This window comes from Arachis ipaensis, chromosome B06, assembly GCF_000816755.2.
Source record: "Arachis ipaensis cultivar K30076 chromosome B06, Araip1.1, whole genome shotgun sequence".
Lineage (NCBI taxonomy): Eukaryota > Viridiplantae > Streptophyta > Magnoliopsida > Fabales > Fabaceae > Arachis > Arachis ipaensis.
The window spans coordinates 116,544,061-116,564,882 of NC_029790.2; the positions used below are offsets into that span (position 1 = coordinate 116,544,061).

At 38.5% G+C, this 20,822-nt stretch overlaps 2 protein-coding genes across 5 annotated transcripts in view; both read left to right on the forward strand.

The window, feature by feature from the left end:
* LOC107604867 overlaps nt 1-14,788 on the forward strand; it is a 22,800-nt gene extending 8,012 nt beyond the window's left edge. Inside the window, exons 2-12 of one of the 4 annotated variants that reach the window (XM_021104855.1) lie at nt 9,880-10,129; nt 10,494-10,702; nt 10,788-10,876; nt 10,963-11,074; nt 11,182-11,342; nt 11,489-12,456; nt 12,537-12,609; nt 13,208-13,296; nt 13,687-13,795; nt 13,877-14,023; nt 14,431-14,788. In XM_021104855.1, the coding sequence (XP_020960514.1) occupies nt 10,127-10,129; nt 10,494-10,702; nt 10,788-10,876; nt 10,963-11,074; nt 11,182-11,342; nt 11,489-12,456; nt 12,537-12,609; nt 13,208-13,296; nt 13,687-13,795; nt 13,877-14,023; nt 14,431-14,555 (2,085 nt within the window). In that variant the 5' untranslated portion in view covers nt 9,880-10,126 and the 3' untranslated portion in view covers nt 14,556-14,788. The remainder of the gene's footprint in view (nt 1-9,879; nt 10,130-10,493; nt 10,703-10,787; nt 10,877-10,962; nt 11,075-11,181; nt 11,343-11,488; nt 12,457-12,536; nt 12,610-13,207; nt 13,297-13,686; nt 13,796-13,876; nt 14,024-14,430) is intronic. The other 3 variants (XM_016306572.2, XM_021104856.1, XM_016306573.2) reach the window with 3 other exon arrangements.
* On the forward strand, nt 19,242-20,468 carry LOC107647312. Its single transcript, XM_016351397.1, has one exon. The coding sequence runs from the start codon at nt 19,242-19,244 to the stop codon at nt 20,466-20,468; it is 1,227 nt and encodes a 408-aa protein (XP_016206883.1).

A 20,822-nucleotide genomic window follows, 5' to 3' on the forward strand; every position in this document is an offset into this window, starting at 1 on the left:
GAATGTACAAACAAAATTTAAAAACCTGAAACATTATTCTAATGCATGAGGTTGGTATGAATGCACTAAAACATAATCTTGAACCCCTAAAACCAAAGTGTAAACTTAGACGCAGGAAATCTTGTGTGGATCAAAATTGCAATCGAAATGCACAATCGTAATAGAAACAGAAACAATTCCTCAACACAGAAATCCACAATCGTAACAAACCAACAATTACCAAAATGTGCATTATTGCAAGGCAAACAAGTAACATAATATCTTAACAAAATTACAACTTTACTAGTTCCCATTCTTTCATAAGTACCTTCCCTTACCTACATTGCACAAATACATACACGAGTAATCAATACAATTCAATACAATACTTAAATACTACAATTTTATAAAAAAAAAATCAATCACAAATTTAAGAAATTTTCAAATACAAGATAGACGTAAAAAATGAATTATGTGAGATTCTTTGTCCTCACCTTCTTGCAACTTGTGCATCCATGAACCTTTGTACGTGTCCTCATCAGCTCCAACAAATGTTCCGGTGCCGTGCATCTTTTCGGTGGAGAAGTCACCTTCGTAGGTTGCTTCGATGGCCATGAGAACTCTCCCTATTTCCCTTCGCACATGAAACCATTTGATCAGAGGTATTTTCCGGCGCTATCTATGCTTCTGGTTAGCGTTCTCGCGTAGAGGTCACCGTAACTACAAAACTCTAACCGGAGTCTGTGAAAGTGATGTTTAGTGTAACGCGTCGTGACCCTGGCGGTGCTCGCGATAGCCAGTACGGCGGTAGAACCACCACGAGCTCGATGATGTCATTTCCTTCTCTATTATCTTTTTCTTATTCTGATTTTTTCTTCTCGATAGTATGAAGCTGTTTAGAGTCAGACAAAGTGAGAAGTGTTTCCTGCATTTTCTGTTCTTTTTTTAGTTTCAGATTTCTTCCTTTCTATGTTTGTTTTTTGAGTGTTCACCGGCGTTGGAGTAGGACCGCCACAGATCAAATTGGAGGCAACAATTTCCGGCGGTATTTTCTTTTAAGTAGTGTGTGTATGGGAACAATGATGTTGCTGTTGTTTTTTCTTGTTTTGTTTGTTGTTTTGGCGATATATATATATATATATATACAGAGAGAGAGAGAGAGAGAGAGAAAATGAAAAATAATGCAGATATATCTTCAATCTCACTCGCTCACTCTCACACTCTCACTCTCACTCGTACTCGCACTCACAGTTAGACACTGTCTCTCTTGTTAGGATTTGGTTGAATTAGTCCCACATTGCTTAGGATAGCAAATGGAGTGGGTGGCTTAGGCTATAAATATGAGGCTAAGTTCTCCATTTATTTTTGCACCAGTCAAAAACACTTTAAGCTTGTATCTGATTTTTCTTTTCCTCTGTACTCTTTGATTAGAGAGCGTTGTGAGGTGTAGTTAGATATTTGCTTTGAGAGAGTGTGGGTGTACTGGGGTGCCGGTGTTAGAGAGAAATAAGTCTATGTGTTGTAACAATTTTCACATAGTGATATTCTCTGGTTGTCATTTGACAACGGCCGTGGTTTTTTCTCCGGTAATTGGAGTTTCCACGTTAAATTCTTGTGTTGTGATTGTGTCTATTTTATTTCTCTGTCAAAGGTGTTTTCTCAAGGGGAAATGGTGTCTTATTCCCAACAAGTGGTATCAGAGCTTCGGTTCGGTGGGATTTATTCTTAGTATGCTCTGTGGTTGCAGCCTAGTCTGACCTTCCACATCAGAAAAGAATTTTGTCCTGTGGCTTGAGGTTGATCTTTGGTTGCTGTTGTTGTTGCTGGAAGGCAGTATGACACTGTGAGAGTGCAGTTTGGAAAGGTTCTGGCTAAGGAAAGACCTGGTATTTAAGTGTGTCTATTGTGACCCACCTCTCTTTCCTGGGGACCCTTCCTAGTGCACAGTCTACAGTTGAGTTATACTATTCCAGTATACGGTTGCAACAATGTCAGGATATTCAAGTGCTGTGAAGCTTGAAATAGAGAAATTTGATGGAAGAATCAATTTTGGCTTGTGGCAAATACAAGTCAAGGATGTGTTGATACAATCAGGTTTGCACAAGGCGTTGAAGGAGAAGATCTCTGGTTGCTCTCTCTAAGAGAGAAGATGATGTTCTCTAGAAGACAAGAAGTATCCTCATGGTATTACCGCACTGCCATGGATAAGGATAAGTTGTGGCAATCGGGTCCACAATTGCACACGGGCATTGGTTGGCGTTGAGATGCAAGGTGTGTGGCGGAGTTAGGTCGATGACTGAAAAACTTCCAGGAAAAGCCAATTTGGAAGTTGCACCATGAATTTTCAGTAAGGTTTCGATCTGTACCAAGGCGAAATGATTGGAGTGGTCTAATTCCAAGTGAGTATACTTTCATGGTGGAGTATGATAGTTCTCTGAACTATGATTGTTGGTATAGACAATGGCAGCAAAGAATTGTCGGTGTTGACAATGGAAGCTGAAGATGTGTGACTATTTCAATCAAGGTGGAGATTGTTAGGATTTGGTTGAATTAGTCCCACATTGCTTAGGATAGCAAATGGAGTGGGTGGCCTAGGCTATAAATATGAGGCTAAGTTCTCCATTTGTTTTTGCACCAGTTAGAAACACTTTAAGCTTGTTTCTGATTTTTCTTTTCCTCTGTACTCTTTGATTAGAGAGTGTTGTGAGGTGTAGTTAGATATTTGCTTTGAGAAAGTGTGGGTGTACTGGGGTGCCGGTGTTAGAGAGAAATAAGTCTATGTGCTGTAACAATTTTCACATAGTGATATTCTCTGGTTGTCATTTGACAACGGCCGTGGTTTTTTCTCCGGTAATTGGAGTTTCCACGTTAAATTCTTGTGTTGTGATTGTGTCTATTTTATTTCTCTGTCAAAGGTGTTTTCTCAAGGGGGAATGGTGTCTTATTCCCAACATCTCTCTCTCTCTCTTTCTTTCTTTGTTCAGTGCATACTCCATCCCTCGCTTAGTCCTCGTCACTGTCTTCTTTGTCATTCATCAGCATCTTCTCCTTCTCATTGGTCTTCTCTGTTTGAGTTCGAGTTTGTGTTATGCTTCTCTTCGCCAGCTTTTCTTGGAATCTCTCATAAAAGTTTGAGTTATCTTTCATGACTTGCATCATAGTGTACTAATTTCTGTAACAAACTGTGCTCATTTGATTTAATCTTGTTAGTTATTAGTGTGTTGTGATTGTTTTGCGATGGTTACTGTTGCATTTTGTGGGGTCTTTATTGGTTTGTTTTGACTTGTATATTCCGGAGTCTTAGTTTCTGTTTTGCAGGGTTCCCTAATTGCTTGAAGAGGAGTGCTAGGGGCCAGCAATTTTTGTGTTTTGTAACCATTAATTAGCCATCAATAGTGATTTTAATGGTGTGAGATTACATCCAATGGTAGGAGATCACTCACTTTTCTTTTGATGATTAAGTGCTGGCCACAAAACACAAAAGTTGCTGCCCCCTAAACTTCCTCTTGCCTGAAATAGGGCCTCGTGAGTGGTAACGTATCGAAAAGAACTGCTAATTTGATTTCTTTTTTCCACTTGGTTTCTTATGTATTCTCTATGGTTATGTTGGATGCAAACAAAGTGTTCGATGATTTTTCTCAATGAAGAGATTAAGCTTACGCTTCAAATTATTTATTTAATGTTACTTGATTAATGTTTCTCCTATGTATATTAGTTTTATTTTAAGTTCATGTGGCATCACATACATTACTGATAATTGTATTTTTATTTTAAGCTTATGAAAAATTTGATGACAACATTAATTACACAATTGACAGAGAAACTTATGTTTAATCTTTTGTTCTCCTTGCTTATAGTTTGTGGCCGAAGAACTTGAATTGAATCATGGATGCTTTTTAATGTACTAGTCACCTGTGAATTTAAATTACAAGTGGTTGTTTTAAGTTCTTTTCTTACAAATCATATACTTTTTTTTTTTTTAAGAAATGTAAATGTTGCTGGGTTTGTGTTTATCAAGTGATATTTAATGTTTATTTTAATCTAGTATTTTGAGTATACTAATTGAATTAAACTCTATCTTCTCTGATTTTGTTGTGAAAAATATAATGCAGTTTTCATTAAATTAAAACTATATTTTACGTGTATACATGTACCTGCACCTTTTAGAGTTATTTTTTTTTTGGTGACTGCATTATGAAAATAAAGAATATATCTCCTCTAATGTGAGTTTGCCACAAAAGTTAAAAAAAGTAAGGGTGTATCCACCTTTAAATACAATAGATTTTTTCATGCACTTAAACCACTATTTGATCCTTTTGTTATGATACTCAAATAAAAAAAAAATATTACTGGATTCGTTTCAGATATTCCTAATATGTTTTCTTTTTTTCTTTATTGGTTGCCATTGTTGCCTCTGTGTTTGACTTTTTTTTTTTTTTAACATTGATGTTCATACTTTTTGCTTTATGAGCTTCCTTTATGGTTTTAGTTAATTACCCATTAAATATATATTTGTCATCTTTATCAAGAATTTTCATCTTATAAGCCTTCATATTTATGAGAAATTAATTTGTAAAATGACTCATGGCTTTAATTTTTTTTTGTTTGTGTTAAGCATTTCTTTAGTAAATAATAGAACTTTAGTAGTATAAAAAAAAAAAAGCTAAAAGATCAATATCATGATTTTTTTTGAAGTTTAGTTCCACCGAGGCATGGACGTCCTCTATCTTTACACACATTTTTTTTGTTTGGTAAATGCTACATCAAGTTATTAGCGAATAATATGGCCGTCGTTAGTTGGGTCATGGGTGGTGCTAGCTTTTAGACTTCTGATAATTGAGGTAAAATTTTGTAAAAGATAAATTGATATTTTCATGCATGTGCAGAAGGACCCTGTAATTTGTCCGTCGTTCATGTCTTGATCAATGGCAGAATGGAAGATAACTATAGCATAGCCAACAGCAACAAAAGAGAGTGTATACGTGGGTAGCATTTTATTCTTTATGGTATAGAGGGGGAGTGGAAACATTTTTTTTTTGGACATGAGTGGAAACATTATTAGGAATTTATATATGGAATCATGGGCTAAGTATCCAAGCTTTTTTGGTTTTTTTTTTTTAATTCCATATGGGAGCCCATTGTTTATGTATGTATTCTTCATTTGTTAAATATAAAATTTTTTAATGAACGTAAGTTGATTGAGTGATTAGTTTAATAAGTTGTCTAAATAAATATTAAATATTCGATTTATACTTGGCCATTTTTCTATTATAAATAATTTTACAAAAGTACTAGGTGTTTAAGTCTTTTGAGTAATCAAGTTTAATCAAGTTGTTAAAATTTAAAAATCACCCACGCGTCACATTTTTTCTCCTTTAATGATCATTCTTCCACCTTATTCTTCTTCTTCTTCTTCTTTCTTCAACGTCATCGCGTCGCTGCAGCCACCGTTGTCGCCATCGTTGCTATCGCCACCGCAGTCGTCTTTTTGATGATGATGTTATTGTTATTTTTTTTTCTTTATTTTTTTCTCATCCTCTTTTATTATCATTATCATCATGATCATCATATTCATCATTATCATCTTCTTCTCCTATAAATGTTAGAAGATTAGAACACATAAATTTTGATGCACAATACATAAATTTTGGTGTACAGCACACAAATTTTAGTATACAACACAAAAATTTTTGGAATATATGCTTAAAACATTGACACCCAACCAATGAAATACGAACAATACATTAATTTTGGTGTATAATACATAAATTTTTATGTGTAGCACATAAATTTTGGAGAACTACATATCCAAAACATTGACTCACCTAACAAACGAAATACATTCGCAGCAAAAATTTGTATGTTATAGGTAAAATTTTGTGTTATGTGCAAAAATTTGTGTTATATGCAAAAATTTTGTGTCATAGTGTACTCATAAATGTTATTATGTTATTGTTATTTAATTTTTTTTTCTATTTTTTTTTTACTCATCCTCTTTTATTATCGTTATCATCATCATCATACTCATCATCTTCATCTTCTTCTTCTCCTATAAATGTTCAAAAGACTAGAGCATAGAAATTTTGATGCACAACACATAAATTTTGGTTTACAACACACAAATTTTAATATACAACACACAAAAATTTGAAAGAGCATATGCATAAAACATTGACACCCAACCAATGAAATACACACAATACATTAATTTTGGTGTATAATATAAAAATTTTGGTGCATAAATAAATTTTTATGTGTAACACAGAAATTTTTGAAGAACTACATATTTAGAACATTGACTCACTCAACTAACAAAATATATTCGCAACAAAAATTTTGTATGTTATATATAAAATTTTGTGTGTTATGTACAAAAGTTTGTGTACTATAGGTAAAAATTTGTATACTATATCTAGAGATGTTCAAAAAAATCAGGTTAACTAATTCTTACTTTCTTAGTATAAATGATTAAAAGTCTTGTGTCACATTATACTCATAAATGTACAATTTCAGTATGATCATCAATTCATGACCATATTAGAATGAAAGATTATATAAGGAAGATAATAAATAAGAAATCTTTATATCAAAGTAAAAAAATAAAGATAAAAAAAGAAAAAATAAATTAAAGAAAAGATAAATAATGATAGAGTGAGAAAAAATAGAGGTTGAGAGAGGGGAGAGAGAAGAGAAATGTAGAGAGAGAAAAAAAAGGAAAAATCGATTAAATATGATTTTTTATATATTAAAAACTAGGTTTAGCATATAAATTAGTTTAAATTGGTTTTATTTTTATGAATTGGTTTAAACTGGGGTGTTGCTAGGGGTGGCAAACGGGCTTAAATATGTCAAGCCGGATTAGAAAATTGGGACTGCCAAATAGTAAAAGCTCGCCTAACCCGCATTGCTTAAACCGTGGGATTTGGTGGGGTGGACTTTCTCACCAGACTTAGTATTTTTTTGGCAAGGGGGTATTTTTGTAATTTTTTCGCCAAAACCCAACTTTTCCCAACCCAACTTACAAGATAATAAAGATGAAAATTGAGTGTTTTGGATTATGTTTATTTTGTTTTGGAGACAATATTTATAATTATATTTTGGATGAAAACTTGGTTTATAATTATGTTTATTAGATATTCATAATTACGAAGACTTTAATATTTGTGAATATAAAAAATATAATTTTTTATACCTTTAGAAATTATAAATTTATTAAAATGATTGTGAAATTGTATATATTATTTAATAGTTAATAGTAAAAAAAAAAAGAGAAGATTTGGTGGGCTTAACCCGCCAGCCCGCTACACATTCAAGTATTTTTTCATCCAAGTTCATTCAAGTAGGGCCAACAAAAACCACTCTCATTAAAAGAGCACGATTATACGCGCAGCTTCTTCTTCTTCTTCTTCTTCTTCTCATGCTCGTTTACGCACAGAGCGTCTTCTGCTTCTTCACCTTCTTCTTCGCGTTCTTCCTCCTCCTCCTCCTCCTTCTTTTTTGCGTTCCTTCTTCTTCACGTGTTTTCTCCTTATCGTCATTCTTTTTTTTATTGTTGCTACTGTATTTTTTTTCTTTTCCTCCTTCTCTCCCTGGTGAAGAAGCAGTAGAATGAAGGTGAGGAGGAAGAGTTTTGAATTGTACAGAACAGAAATGAATCAAAATTATATTTAGAATGAACCAAAATTATATTCAAAATGAACTGAAAATTAAATTCATAATGTAAACTCATTTCAAACACAAGCACAGACTAAATGTACCTTATTTAAATCCAGAATGAATCGAAATTACTTAATGATTGCGACACACAAACTTAATTTGAAAACAAACACACAAATAAAATTGAATCATGAACAAAAACACATCCAAATCCATCAAGTGATTTTGCAGCATTATGTGTTTCTTTTTCTTTATTTGATTAGATGAACAAGATAAGAAAAGAAGAATATGATGAGAAGTTTTCAGGATTTTTTTTCTTCTTATTTCTTCTTTTTTGTTTGATTTTTCTTCTTTTTCCCATCTTCTTCTTTGTTATTGTAATCACCAACAACACCAACATTTTGCTAACAAAAACCAACATTTTGAATTGAATTTGAATTTATATAATGGACAGTGTTCGGTTCATTTATTATTATACAGTGGTTTCGCTTTGATAATATTTTCGGTTCATTCTAGACGCAGATGTTTCTGAATTCGAATTTATATAATGGACAAATATTCGGTTTATTTAGTATTATACAATGGTTTTGCTTTAATAATATTTTCGGTTTATTTGTAGTCCAGGTGCGTTGTTGATGAATAATTTGTCCCAATGGTTGGAATGGCTTTCAAGACAAATTGAATGGAATGGAATAAAATATAATATAATTGAATAAATTGATAATAAATAATTTCATTCTTTTTTGCTTAAAAAAGACTCAATCATTAACAAAAACTCATCGAAATTACTTAAGGAATATAAATTTTGGTCAATACTTATCAGCAACATCAAATAAATCTCAATTAACACACAAATGAACCAAAATAAATTAAGAAATGAACCGAAATTATTTAATGATGGAAACAGAGAAAATCAGAACTAATAAAAAATTAACACACAAATGAACCAAAATAAATTAAGAAATGAACTGAAATTATTTAATGATGGCAGCAGAGAAAATCAGAACTAATAAAGATGTTTGCAAAATGTTGGTATTATTGGTGATGACGATAACGGAGAAGAAGAAGAAGAAGAACGTACGTGAATTTGAAAGAAGAAGAAGAAGCGCGGGGGAGAAAAAACAGAAAAGAGAAGTGCGTGACTCTAAATTATTTGGATAAATTTAGATGCTAAAATTACTTGGATGTGGAGAATAATTCATAAACTGGTGCACTACATTATAAACTGATTTAAAACTAGTTTCTATGTGAAAAATGAACCATGAACATCCCTAATCATATCGATAAGTTTGTGCAAAAATTTGTGTGCTATACTTTAAAAATTTGTGTGCTACATTTCGAAAATTTGTATGTTATGTGAAAAAAATTGTGGGCTATATCAATAAATTTGTATTATGTGCAAAATTTAATGTGCTATGCTTCGAAAATTTGTGTGCTATGCTTTGAAATTTGTGTCCTCTCCAAAAAAAAATTTGCGTGCTGCAGAAAGTAAGAAAAATACAATACACATTCTAATTAGGCGCCAGTGGAGCACATATATACGCTTGTTAGAGTATATTTTATTGTTAATGAGCTAACTTGATTGGACTTAGTTACTAAAATGTCTTGTACATTAAATCTATTTGACGTAATTAAATTTTTAAATTTTTAAACTAGTTTTCTAATCGGTTCATTTACCGGTCTGTTTTTCTTATTCTTGCTCAATAGTCTACTCTTTTGAATTTGAATAAATGGTCAAATTAGTTCCTGAAAGATTTTTTTAATCAAATTCGTCTTTTAAAGATTTTACATTAGTTATATTAATCCTTCTGTCATATTTTTTTGTTAATACGGTCAAAATTTGCTAATGTAACATATTAAGTGACGCCCTAATATATACCTAAGAATCTTAATTGACTATTAAATAAGTTTATGAAATTAAATCAAATCAAAACCTAATTGGAGAGAGAACTTGAGGTATTGGAATCTCTTAGTTTGGAGTTGATTTTATCTAATTTCGTAAACTAATCGTGTTAATAATCAATTAAAATTTTTAAGTGTATTTGGGTGTTACATTCTTATATTAACAAATTTTGACACTATCAATAAATAAATAAATAAAGTGACAGAAAAACTAATATAATTAATTTAAAATTTTTAAAAGACAATTTAATTAAAAAAATTTCAACAACCAATTTAGACCACAAGTAATTTTTCAGACAAATTTGACTCTCTTGAATTTTGTGTGTTTGTGAGTTGTGACAGTGTGTTTCGCGCTAACTTGCTATCCCAAATCGATCAAATTTTGTCTTTATGAAAGGAAAGAATGAATGAAAATGGAGAAAGAAGGTTCCGTGTGTGAAGTGGAGGATCCTGTTGCTAACTATTGGGGTCTCTGAGTCTCTCCCTCTTTCCGCAAACAACGTCATCTTCTACTGTCACTGCTCCTTCCCCTTCGAAGCCCTACGATCCTAATCACGTTCTTGACTCCATCCACAACCACCTCCGATCCATGGTAAAATTCCACTTCAACTCCTTTCAGCTCCTTTTCATGTTTTTTTTTTTTTTTTTTATAATTCTTTTTCGCAAGTTTGGAACTTATTAACTAGGATTGCTTTACTTCCATCTTTTGCTTCTATTGTGTGGTTTTGTTCCAGCTAAGAGTGGCATTTTAGGTGTTTGAGTAAATCCCCAAAGTGCATTGCATGTAGGCAATTTTTTTTGGGCACCTATTTGAAGCATAAATACGGGGTGATGCATAGGCGTCAAATTTTGAGTTCATTGTTTGATTTGAGTCATGTGATAAAAAAAGGAGGGAATTAGAGTAGTTGTAACGGTTTTGCAACAATATTTTTAATTGTTATCCATGCCTCTCACAGGAAATGCAAAATCCTGCTAAACTTGAGGGCAAGTTGGCTGTGATATCTGAAGTTCCTGGACTGTTTGACTCTGAAATCTTGAGTGATATAGCATTTGATGAGGAGAATGACGTTGCTGCTGCTTCTGGAGAGGCTGTAGAGTTTCCTCGAAAACGGAGACCTGCTTTAGGCCTGAAGCGAGCTCGTTTTTCTTTAAAGCCAACTAAAACGTAAATTACCTTTTTCATTCTCCCCCAAATCCTTTTCCTTGCATTTTTTACACTGATTTCTATTTATATATCTTTTTTTTTATAGTCAATCTGTTGAGAGTTTGATTCCAACTCTGGACCTTGATAAACTGAAAGATCCAGTGGAATTCTTCTTGGCCCATGATCGGCTAGAAAGTAAGTCCCCTTATTTCTGTTCCTGTGTACACATTGGATGATGTTTATAAGGTTTGCTCTTATTGGTGTTGCATTTGAATGGATAGATGCGAAAAGAGAGATACAGAAGCAGACAGGTGAGTTTCTTGAGTCAAATCTGTCAGATACTACCACTAAGATGCGACAACGTCGACCAGGACTTTCAGGGAATAATGAGCGGTACAATGCTAATTCTTGAATAATCAGCCTCCATTGCTTTGTTTATGATGTTTGTCATTCTTTTATTTTTCGGTTAGCTAACATTCATCAAATATCATATGGCTCAGGCGGGTCAGATACAAGCATCGTTATCCTAAAGAAACTTTTGACAATAATGATTATGTTCTACCCTCTCAAAAGGCAAGTGAATCTGTCGATCTTGGCCCTGTTGGTGAGAGCACAGATGAAGGTGGAGCTTCTCTTACACCACTGGAAAATGAAGTAACTGGTAAATCAATGATACTCTGTAGGGCACGAGTTGTTTTCTTTTTAATCCCTCTTAAGTTGAGTTTTGGCTTTCCCTCCTAGCAGTAGTCCCTTTCCATTTCTCTTGTTTTCCAGACTTCAGACATTCGTAGATGTATTTTACTGCAGATTCACCTGCTATTGAAGAGAACAAGATCAATGAAATACTGGATGGATTGCTTCAATGCAATTCTGAAGATCTAGAAGGGGATGAAGCAGTGACTCTTTTGCAGGAGAAGTTACATATCAAACCAATTGTTCTGGAGAAATTATCTATTCCTGACTTCCCAAATAATAACCAAGTTATTGGTATGAAATCTTTGCATGGGAACTCGTCAAATCCAAGGAAGTGGAAACCTTTATCCATCCTTGATAATTTGTTGAAAGGATTTAATAGTAGAACACCTATTAGACAGGGCATAGGATGCCAATTGCAGCAATCAGCTTCACCCACCCCACCAAGAAGTCCATTTGCTCCACTATCTTCCTTGCTGCTTCACCTTTCACACCCAAAGCCATCGGTGGATCCATTTGCAGCTGATGGAATTGATCATTTATCCACAAGAAAGAATTCCCCAATTCCTCTGATAAACCAGGAGCACAAACTTGCTGCTTCTGGGAATCCATCAAATGAACCCTCTGCAAATGTAATTGATGATGGTATTGCCATTAATAAGACAAGTTCACCAGGTGACACTGTCAGGAATGGCTCCTATTCTTCTGGAAAATCCAAGGAAGATTTAATTGGAAATAGTGAGACACATTCAGTGGAAGACACAGTCAGAGATTGTGCTTGTACACCCCAAAAGTCTGTGGAGGATAATCCAGGGCAACCTGAGTCTGATGCTAATATTGAGTCAAATGGACCTCGTGTTGTCATGGACGTGAATACTGGAGCCAGTGGGATGGAAGGTATCATTAGAGATTGTGCTTGTACACCCCAAAAGTCTGTGGAGGATAATCCAAGGCTTCCTGAGTTTGATGTTAATATTGAGTCAAATGGTCCTCATATTGACATGGATGTGGATATTGGAGACAGTGGTATGAATGACATAGTAGGGAGGCCAAATATTGTAACAAATAGAGTTGAGAATGAAGTATGTTTATATTTCAATCTTGATCATCTTGAATTGCTGGCAAATTTTGTAGCTCTGAATTAATCTATCTTATGATACAGGCAGAAAATTTGCAGGCACATGCGGCTGTTGGGCCATCAGATGATTCTAATATTAACATGGCGAATCAACCAGGTATGCATGTTTATTCCATCAGGTTCTTGATATGCAAGCACAATGGCTGGTTAATTCTTGGCTGATCCCAAGCTATCTCTATAATGTTTCCCTATTGTTATTTTAGTAAAAGCAATATTTGTGTTGTTATTTTCTTCCGATGAGATCTCTTTGCATTAGTAATTTAATCAATTCACTTTAAATGAATGCACTTTATATTTTCTTTTCAGCAGTTTGGTACACTAAGCCAATTTTATCTTAAATGCATAAACTTCTTTAGTGATCCCTTGTTTGCTGCATAAAAGATTGTTATGCTTCATCACCATTTAACCTGTGCCTTTTTAGTTTCTTTCTTCTAAAGATCCATAGACTTACCTATTGTTGCCAAATTATTGCTTAATTACCTATTTTTAATTAATGGAAGCTATTTTCAATAAAACTGCTGCCGTTGAATTTAATCAACGTAGTTGATCTTAGGGGGGATAAGTTATGACTTTTGATTATTTTTGTTGCTTACACTACCCTGATAAATTGTTTTGATTTGAAATCAAGGGAGGACATCATTTAGTATTACCTTTAGCTTTACTGTTGATAGTGCTAAGTCTATTGTATGGTTTAGCAGATCATTCAGACCCTGCTGGGTTTCAAGCCAATGATCATGATAAAGATTCCAGAAGATCAGACGATGGTCCAGAACAGTGTTTACAGGTTAACAACTTCGCTGCTTTCCATTTAGTTCCCCTGAAGTCTTAGTATTTGAATCTCATTTTAATTATCCTTTATATCAGGTATTAGCAAGGGTAGATAGTAGCCAGTATTCAAACAGTTTCTTGTCTTGAACTAATAATAGGTTGGGCTTTTTTTTTTCATTTCCTTGCAAAGCCAAATTGTACTATACAATGAAGACTGTTAATAGACGGTGTGAAATTGAAAAATAATTGCAAAAGTTATGGTTTTGAATTGGTTCCCAAGTTAGCATTTGTTGAAAATTAGAATGTACTAGTAGCACTTTTTCTTCATTTTGTTTTGGATTAGGCATAATCTGCATCTTTGTGCGGCTGGCTGCTTGTGGAACTGAATGTCTGTCCCTGTTTACAGGAAATGACAGATGGTAATTCTGTTTTGCCTGATTATGGACAAAGGAGAGTTAGGCGATCGAAAAGACAACATAAAGATAAAAGTCTTTCTCGGAGGCAGAGCCTTGCAGGTTTCTACTACTTGTTGAACTCATCCATTCATTTGCTATAATATTTTGTTATAGTTAATAACTTACGTTTTATCTTCCCAGCTGCCGGTACATCATGGGAGGCTGGACTAAGGAGGAGCACCAGGATCAGGACAAGGCCTTTGGAATTTTGGAGAGGGGAAAAAATGGTGTATGGTCGTGTACATGATAGTGAGTACAATACTAATACTTATCACGGGAACACACTAGGTGAAATTATAATAAAAGCTTCATCCTTTGTTTATTGACGGTGGAAATGTTGCTGTTTTCTGCCGTTACTATTTTGCATTCAAGCCAACAACGTAGTACTCTAAAAATATTTTTCAGTTACAAATGTAACCACTGAACTGGATTGTTTGCTCACTTTCAAACATCTATTTTAAAATTAATGTAAAATGGCATATTGCTTAACATTTTAGTATGCTACTAAATATAGTGATTAGTGATGAGCAAATGGGTCAAAGATTCTGCAGCTAAATATAAGTGAAGAGCTGAGAACTTATTGGATCTATCAATTAGCTTTGATTGTGAGGTGAAGTTGTGAAAATTAGTGTTATATATGTTCTTGACATGTCCTTGCCATTGTACATTGGGTTGACAGGAATTTCTCTTTGCAGGTTTGGCCACTGTCATTGGTATTAAGTGCATTTCACCGGGAACTGATGGGAAACCCACTATGAAGGTGAAATCTTATGTATCCGATGAATACAAAGAGCTTTTGGAGCTGGCATCTCTATGTTGAAAGTATATGAGTTTAACCCATTTATGTTCTTGAACTTCCTAATTTTGCTGTGCTTTTGGAACAAAGTGGAGCATGTATACTAAATTTACCCTGCTATTGAAAGAAAGACTTCCCCTTCTCAGGTTCCCCCGCCCCTTCCTTCCCCCTATTAAAACACTCACTGGGAAAACGGTGTGGTTGCTTTAACGAGTGTACATGTATAAATGGATCTAAACTTTTTCTTTCATTGTGGATATCGTTATTTAACACTTTTCCTCCTTATTCTTCCGTTCGGCAACATAACAACTTAAGCATAATTACTTTTTAGACCACCAAACGGATATGCAGCGTGATCTTGCTGCTTTGTTTTTCTTCGTTTGACAGTGATATATCCATGGCCTTCTTGATACTCCTAACAAGAAGTTATTATAAAGTTGTCTTTATCAATTATCACAATTATTTGTCAAGAATACATGAGCAGCGAATTATTGTGAAAAAGGATTTTTTGATTAAATATATTTACTTTAGAATGAATGAAGGGGAATATTACCTTTTGCAAACCAATCAATATTATAAGATTATGGGTAGAGGAAATTTAAACTGCTATTTTGATGCATTTTTTTAGTTCAGTTATCAAAATTGTGTTTTTGGTTCATGAATGGCTTATCGTTAACTACAATGACTAATTTCTTGTTAGAGTTTCAAATGTGTGTGTCATGAGATAAAAGTTATCACATCTATAATTTCGCCTATGTTAGATAGTTGGTTCTAAGTTAGGACAAAGACCAAGGATTGTGTTAGACCCTTGACTGTTAGCATAAATTTTTGTCAAATCCTTTTGGAATAGACCAAATACGGCACTAAAGTTAGGTCATTGTCCAGAAACAACAAGCTATATTACTCGAGCATAGTGTTAAATGAGCAAAAATCGATGCATCAGTGTTTGAATGTAGTACAAAATAAGCAAAGATTTTCACGTTTTTGTGAATAGACAAGGATAAATAAATTAATTATTGCTTAAGAAAAGATAAATGTAAATACATCAGCAACAAAAAGTTCCGGTTTGGAATATGAAAACATAGGAAAATCTATAAAAGTGTTGGATATCATACCATGAGAAAGAAAGAATAAAATTTGTATGCAAGAAACAAAGTGATGAGAGGTGAAGGTTGTATCAAATTGAATTTTACAACTTGATTTTGATTAAAAGTTGTTACGGCCTGGTCCAGACAGAACGCGGATCGACCCGACCCGCAAGCCACCCGACCCGAACGGTCGGGTGCAAGCAGCCCAACCACCGACCCGGACACGCGTCCTTGACGGCTCTCCACTGCAGCTGTATGAGGAAGCTTCGAGGAAGGTTGGTCTGCTCTTGTGAGATCCACTACTGACACAGTATATATGGGAAGGGTCCTACCCCTCCCCCAAGGTACGTCACACATCATTCTCCCACTTTTCGCCTGCACACTTGACTGACTAGAGCGTCGGAGTGTCTTTGCAGGTGACACCCCCCTTTTCCACACGAAGAGCTCGGGAAGTCGGCTACACCTCCTCCGATCCAGCAACCCAAGACTAGGCGACTCCCCCCCCCTTTTTTTACCAACCAGAGTATCAACCCGAACCGTCCGGTACCCGACCTACTGAACATTGCCGCTGTCTGTGGGACGCCTGAATGGACGTTGTACTGGACCCAGGAGGAACAGGCCGTGAGACCGACCGCAGAGGAGAAGCCTCTGTGGCTTCCTCCCGGGAGCGCACGAGGTTCCCTCCACGACGAACCTCACGATCTCAAGAAAGGCGCCCCTTCGGGGGAACTGGCGACAACAGCGCCAGAATAATGCAGGAACTGCGTCACAGGATGCAGGACCTGGAGCGCCGGTTGGCAGATCGGGAACATCGCCAACAAACTCCCGAATCAAGCTACTCCCGTTCCCCTCTGAGAAGCCACTTCCGGAAAACTGCTAGCCCACGATCTGAGCCCGAGAGCGCCAGGGAGGAAGGACGCACAAGGAGGCACCGTGACCCCATCATCTACACCAGGCGCGAAAGGAGACGCACCACAGATAGAGACCGGGAAGACGCTCGACGGGAAGACGGCGAGGAAAGAACAAGGAGAACGTGGGGACCAGTGATAATAGGCGCAACCCCATTTTATCGTTCCATCCTCGAAGTCCGGCTGCCAAAGCACTTTGACAAGCTAACAGACATGAGGTACGATGGAACCCAAGACCCGCAGGAGCACCTTACGGCCTTCGAGTCCAGGATGAACCTGGAGGGAGTGGGAGACGAAGTAAGGTGCCGCGCTTTCCCGGTAACTCTCGCGGGACCTGCAATACGGTGGTTTAATAGCCTCCCGACGGGCTCGGTGGCTAGGTTTTTGGATATTAGCCATGCGTTCCTAGCCCAATTTACTACCAGAATCGCAAAGGCAAAGCACCCGATCAATCTGCTCGGGGTGACGCAGAGGTCTGGCGAACCGACCAGGAAATATCTAGACGGTTCAACGACGAGTGCTTGGAGATCGACGGGCTGACTGATTCGGTTGCTAGCCTATGCCTGACGAATGGACTTCTAAACGAGGACTTCAGAAAGCACCTCACCACGAAGCCGGTGTGGACAAAGCAGGAGATCCAAAGTGTAGCCAGGGAATACATTAACGATGAAGAAGTCAGCCAGGTCGTAGCTGCCAACAAATGGGAAATGGCAGCCCTTCTACAATCAGACATGGCAGCACGGAAGCGGAGAAAGACAGAAGGAACACGCCAGAGACGGCGGTCCGAGCAAGACACCCAGGCCGTTTCCTCGAGTCGGGAAGTTCACCAAATACACCCCCTCACCGTCCCCATCATAGAAGTTTATCAACAGATAGCAGAGAAGGGAATTTTGTCGAAGCTCCGACCTCTGAAGGACCGGACCGGGGGAAACAAGAGCCTCTATTGTGATTATCACAAAGACTATGGACACAAGACACAGGATTGCTTCGACTTGAAGGACGCGTTGGAACAAGCAATCCGGGACGGGAAACTGGCTGAATTCTCTCATCTCATCAGGGAGCCCAGAAGACGAGATCGCGACCGAGAGGCAGAGGACAAAACTCGCATGGCAAAGTGACGTCACGACCAGGGCGACAGCGAACAAGGTCTCACCATAGTGAACGTCGTGACGGCGAGAGACGCACCCCCAAGGTCGAAGTCGGCACACAAGAAAGACGCCAAAGTCCTGGCGATTTCTTCATCATCTGCACAAAACCCCGAGAGGTCGAGGTCGCCATCCATCTCATTCGGCCTGGAGGACCAGTGGTTTGATGAGGTCGCGAAAAGCCCCCAATGGTCATCACGGCCAGAGTGGGAACTGGCCTCATCAAGCGCATCCTCATAGACACCGGTGCTGACTCAAATATCATGTTCCGCAATGTGTTCGATGCTTTAGGACTATGGGATGCCGACCTGAAAACCCACCAGCACGGTGTTGTAAGGTTAGGTGACTACTTCATCAAGCTAGACGGGATAATCGCCCTGCCGATATCAGTAGGACACGGGCAGGGACGAGGCTCGACAATAGCCGAGTTCGTGGTTCTGCGCGACTCCACAGCCTACAATATCATCCTGGGGAGGAAGACCATCAACGATCTCGGGGCAGTAATCAGCACAAAAATGCTGGTAATGAAATTCGTGGCTGACGACGGGTCCGTGGGATCCATAAAAGGAGATTTGGAAACGGTAGTCGCCTGCGACAATGCCAGTCTCTCCTTAAGGAAGAAGTCCAAGGAAGCAGCGGGAGTGTTCCTTTCCGACCTAGACGCTAGAGTCGAAGACAAACCCAGACCCGAGCCGGAAGGGAACTTGGAGAAATTCAGAGTCGGCGACACAGAGGAGAAGTTCACCTTCGTGAACAGAAACCTACCACACGACCTGAAGGGGCCCCTAATAGAAATGATCAGGGCTAACGGCGACCTATTTACATGGACGCCAACCGACATGCCGGGAATAGACCCCCAACTCATGTCACATCACTTGGCCGTGATGGCGGAGGCCAGACCGGTAGCTCAAAGAAGGAGGAAAATATCGCAAGAGCGAGCGGAGGAGGTGTCCAGGCAGACGGCTAGCCTCCTCGAAGCAGGATTTATTTGAGAACTTGACTACTCGACATGGCTGTCGAATGTAGTTTTAGTGAAAAAGCACAATGGGAAATGGAGGATGTGTGTGGATTACTCTGATCTCAACAAAGCATGCCCCAAGGACTGCTTCCCCTGCCCAACATTGATGCACTCGTCGACGCTGCGGCGGGATATCGGTAGCTAAGCTTTATGGGCGCCTACTCTGGTTATAACCAGATACCGATGCACCGGCCTGACGAAGAGAAAACGGCGTTCATAACGCCAAGAGGGATATATTGCTACAAGGTAATACCGTTCGGCCTGAAGAACGCTGGGGCCACGTACCAGAGGATAATGAACAAGATATTCAATGATCTCATAGGCAAAACGGTGGAGGTGTATGTAGATGATATCCTTGCGAAGACCACCCGACCCGAGGACCTCATAAGTGACCTGGGAAATGTGTTCGCCTCCCTCCGAAAACACGGCATGAGGCTCAACCCACTCAAATGTGCCTTTGCTATGGAGGCAGGAAAGTTCCTAGGGTTCATGATAACCCAAAAGGGGGGGGGGTCGAGGCCAACCCGGAAAAGTGCCAAGCAATGCTCCAAATGAAGAGTCCGGGCTGCATCAAGGATGTTCAGAGGTTATCAGGTAGACTCACCGCCCTATCCCGTTTCCTCGGGGCATCGGCCGTTAGGGCGCTGCCATTTTTCAATATTATGAAAAAAGGAATAGTGTTTGAATGGACCCCAGCGTGTGAGGAAGCATTTAAACATTTCAAAGAGATCCTCGCCAAACCACCCGTGCTCGAGAAGCCCAAAGTCGGAGAACTGCTCTACCTATACCTGGCCATAACGGATGAAGCGCTGTCAGCAGTTTTGGTACGGGAAGAAGGGAAAGTTCAACAACCAATTTACTTCGTGAATAGAGCACTGCAAGGAGCAGAATTGAGATACAGCAAACTAGAGAAGCTGGCCCTAGCACTGCTAACCTCCTCCCGAAGACTACGACAGTACTTCCAGGGTCACCAAGTGGTCGTGAGAACGGATCAGGGAATCCGCCAAGTGCTCCAAAAACCTGACTTAGCGGGAAGAATGATGACTTGGGCCATCGAGCTATCTCAGTATGATTTGCGATACGAGCCCCGACATGCGATCAAGGCACAAGCAATGGCAGACTTCTTGGTAGAAGTAGCGGGGGACCCGACCGAGGAAGCGGGCATACGGTGGAGGCTCCATGTGGACGGAGCCTTCAACCAAACGTCCGGGGGTGCCGGGATCATCTTGGAAAGTTCTGCCGGGGTCATATACGAACAATCAATCAGGTTCGAGTTTCCCGTATCAAACAACCAAGCAGAATATGAGGACCTTCTAGGCGGCTTAATCTTAGCTCGGGAAGTCGGGGCTACGAGTCTGGAAGTATGCAGCGACTCACAGGTTGTGACCTCGCAAGTAAATGGAAGCTACCAAGCCAGAGACTCGCTATTACAAAAGTACTTGGAGAAGGTCAAAGAGCTGAGCAAACAGTTTGAGGAGGTCACGGTCCAACACGTTCCAAGGGAAAGGAACACACGTGCGTACCTCCTATCCAAGCTAGCGAGTACGAAACCAGGAGCCGGCAACCGGTCCCTCATTCAAGGCATGACAAAAGAACCAGCAGTTGCCCTCCACCTGACAAAGATAAGTCCCTCCTGGATGGACCCCATCACTGATTACTTAGAAAACGGCAAACTCCCTGAAGATGAGAAGAAAGCTAAAATGTTGAGAGGGAGGCAGCCAAATATGCGATCATACAAGGCCAACTGTTCAAAAAGGGACTCAGCCAGCCCTTGCTGAAATGCCTGCATCCCGACCAAACGGACTACGTACTCAGGGAAGTCCACGAGGGGTGTTGTGGTCACCACATCGGGGACAAAGCCCTAGCAAGAAAGCTCATCCGAGCTGGATATTACTGGCCATCGATGATGGAGGACTCCAAAGAATTCGTGAAGAAGTGTGTCAAGTGCCAAGAGAATGCCAACTTCCACAAAGCACCGGCTACCGAACCGAGCTTACTAACGTCCTCCTGACCTTTCGCACAGTGGGGGGTCGACCTCTTGGGACCTTTTCCGGTTGGTCCGGGGCAAGTCAAATATCTCATAGTTGCCTTCGACTACTACATCAAATGGATAGAGGCTGAACCGATAAAAA

What these genes read in the sequence shown, in the direction of transcription:
- LOC107647312 (XM_016351397.1), top strand. Translation starts at nt 19,242, where the DNA reads ATGAAGAGTCCGGGCTGCATCAAGGATGTTCAGAGGTTATCAGGTAGA.